Source organism: Mauremys mutica, chromosome 13, assembly GCF_020497125.1.
Source record: "Mauremys mutica isolate MM-2020 ecotype Southern chromosome 13, ASM2049712v1, whole genome shotgun sequence".
NCBI classification, from domain to species: domain Eukaryota; kingdom Metazoa; phylum Chordata; order Testudines; family Geoemydidae; genus Mauremys; species Mauremys mutica.
Genome location: NC_059084.1, coordinates 57,101,724 through 57,104,312, shown reverse-complemented (window position 1 = coordinate 57,104,312; position 2,589 = coordinate 57,101,724). Strand labels below are relative to the sequence as shown.

Below are 2,589 nucleotides of genomic sequence, written 5' to 3'. Positions count from 1 at the left end.
GCAAGTAAAACTAGACCATCCCTGATAGGTGTTTGTCCAATCTGTTCTTGAAATCCTCCAAAGAGGGCGATTCGACAACCTCCTTTGGAAGCCTAGTCCAGAGTTTAAGTACTTTATTTTCTTAAGACAAAACATGCCCAGTTGTTTTCACCTTTCTACATAGTTTAGGCTTTCTAAACCTTTGATCATTTTTGTTGTTCTCCTCTGGACTCTCCCATTTGTCCACATCTTTCCTGAAGCAAGACTGTAATAAAATACATTCAGATATTGAATGTGAACTTGGGAAGAGAAAAAAAAACTTAACCGAGATGATGTGACTGATGACCCAGATATTGTTTTTTTCACCCCCTGAAATGGGTAGATCAGAAACTGACTTATCTGAGTGGTTGTTTTCCATGATGGCTTCCTTACCAGCTCACTTTACAACCTCCTTTGATTTGACTTTATTCATTCATTTGGATGGCACTATGAGCTTGAAAAGTCAGATACGACATTTCTAAACAATGACACAGACATTTTCCCCTTTGTGACACCCCCCAAGTTGAGACATTTCCATGTGGCTCAATGACCAGGAAAATAAACTATTTTTTATGAAAACAAAGAAATCCTACTCCTGGCCAAGAGTTTCCTCAGAGCCTCCCTAACTTCTTTGTTCCTCAGGCTGTATATTATGGGATTGAATGTCGGAGTGATGATCGTATAGAAGAGGGAAATTGCTCGATCTATGTCCACGGAGCCATTGGAACTGGGTCTCATGTAGGTGACGAAGGTGCTGCCATAGAACAAGGTGACTGTGATCAGGTGTGAGGAGCAGGTGGAGAAGGCTTTGCGTCTCCCTTCACCTGAGCGCATCTTCAGGATTGTGCGGATGATGCTGGCATAGGAGGCGATGATCAAGAGGAAGGGGATGACTATGACTACCACAGTGAGGAAGGCAAGTATGGCCTTGATGAGGGATGTGTCAGTGCTTACCAATCGAAGTATTGGGAGGACGTCACAGAAGAAATGGTTGATTTTATTTGACCTGCAGAAGGGTAAAGTGAAGATGGCCACTGTTTGCTCACATGCCACCACGCTGCCGGCAATCCACACTGCAGCTGCCAAGCTAAGGGTGACCTTTCTGTTCATGATAAGTGAGTAACGCATGGGGTTGCATATGGCGACGTACCGGTCATAGGACATAATGGCCAGCAGGCCACACTCCGTGCTGCCAAAGAAAATGAAGAAGTACATCTGGACTACACAGCCTAGGAAAGAGATAGTCTGCCGCTCTGACAGCAGGTTGGACAAGGTCTTAGGGATGATGACCGAGGTGTAGCAGATCTCCAAGACTGACAAGTTCCTGAGGAAGAAATACATGGGGGTGTGGAGGGCCAGGTCAGCCACCGTGACAGCGATTATAAGGCCATTTCCAATCAGGGTGATGAGGTAGATGAGTAAGACGAGGACGAAGAGAAGGGGCTGCAGATCCTGGAGGTCTGAGAAGCCCAGAAAGATAAACTCTGTCACTGCAGTTAGGTTTCTTTCCATAGCTCTTTCCTGTTGAGGTCACATAGGTATTTAGATACCTCAGAGGCTTGCATGGTATCACATAGATAGATAGATAGATAGATAGATTCACAGTTAAACAGTGAGCTTCACCCCATCCCCTCTCTCATCTCTCTGAATACACACAGATCAGTTGTTCTGTTTTTTGGATTTTATTCATCTCTGGTTGACATCTTGTGAGTTTTCTCCTCCTGCCTGTTCTACACTAAAAAGTGGGACCAACCAAGACATGTCACTCAGGGGTGTGAAAACTCCACACCCTATCGCAATGTATCTTAGCTGATCTAGCCCTCTGTGTGGACGGCACTGGGTGGACAGAAGAGCTCTTCCATCGACCGAGTGGCTATGTCTCAGAGTGATCGATTACCAATGCAGATGGAAGAACCCCGGCCATAGCTTCAGCGAGTGGCTACACTGAAGCACTGCGTCAGTGCAGCTGTGCTGCTGGAATGTGATAAGTGTAGAAACACACACTGAGAGTAGGACTCACACACACTGTCTTGTGCACCTAGTTCCCACCACCCTGCAGGGCTGGCTGGGGCAGGCAGTTCAGGCAGACGGTGTTTTCTTTTCCTTATATTCTCCTAGCAAACCCAGCGCCACCCGTGTGTCTGTCCAGCTCTGAATCTGGCTCCCGAGCTGACACACCTTGTTGAAAATGATTTGGGTGCTTCCCACAAGAATGTGCAGGAGCCATTGAAGCCACAGTCTCTGGCCCTGTCTCTTCATGGTACTGAAGCAGAAGCTGCTGGGTAGCTCTTTGCGAGGATCCCCTCTCTCTGTGTAACTCAACGCACATAAAAACCTGCAGTACCGAGCATCAGATCCTTCATCCACTGATTTGTGCTGACAAAGCTCATGTTGCAGGATTAAAAACATCAGTGTAGAAGTTCCCACTCTGCTTGGGGCTGGGATCAAAAACCCAGAATTTCTGGGAGGGTACAGCCCAATAATGTCTGTATTGTCCTATTCCCCCACTTAGCCTGAGCCCCGCATTCCCCAGTCATATGTTCTGGGCTCTGAGACTCGGTGCCAGGGGGT

General features: G+C 47.0%; 1 protein-coding gene across 1 annotated transcript; it reads right to left on the bottom strand.

The window, feature by feature from the left end:
* Window positions 1–588: 588 nt before the first annotated feature.
* Window positions 589–1,530, bottom strand: LOC123347815 (olfactory receptor 10A7-like). The gene has a single exon (XM_044985006.1). It carries the CDS (start codon window positions 1,528–1,530, stop codon window positions 589–591), a length of 942 nt encoding a protein of 313 aa, XP_044840941.1.
* Between the last annotated feature and the right edge of the window lie 1,059 nt (window positions 1,531–2,589).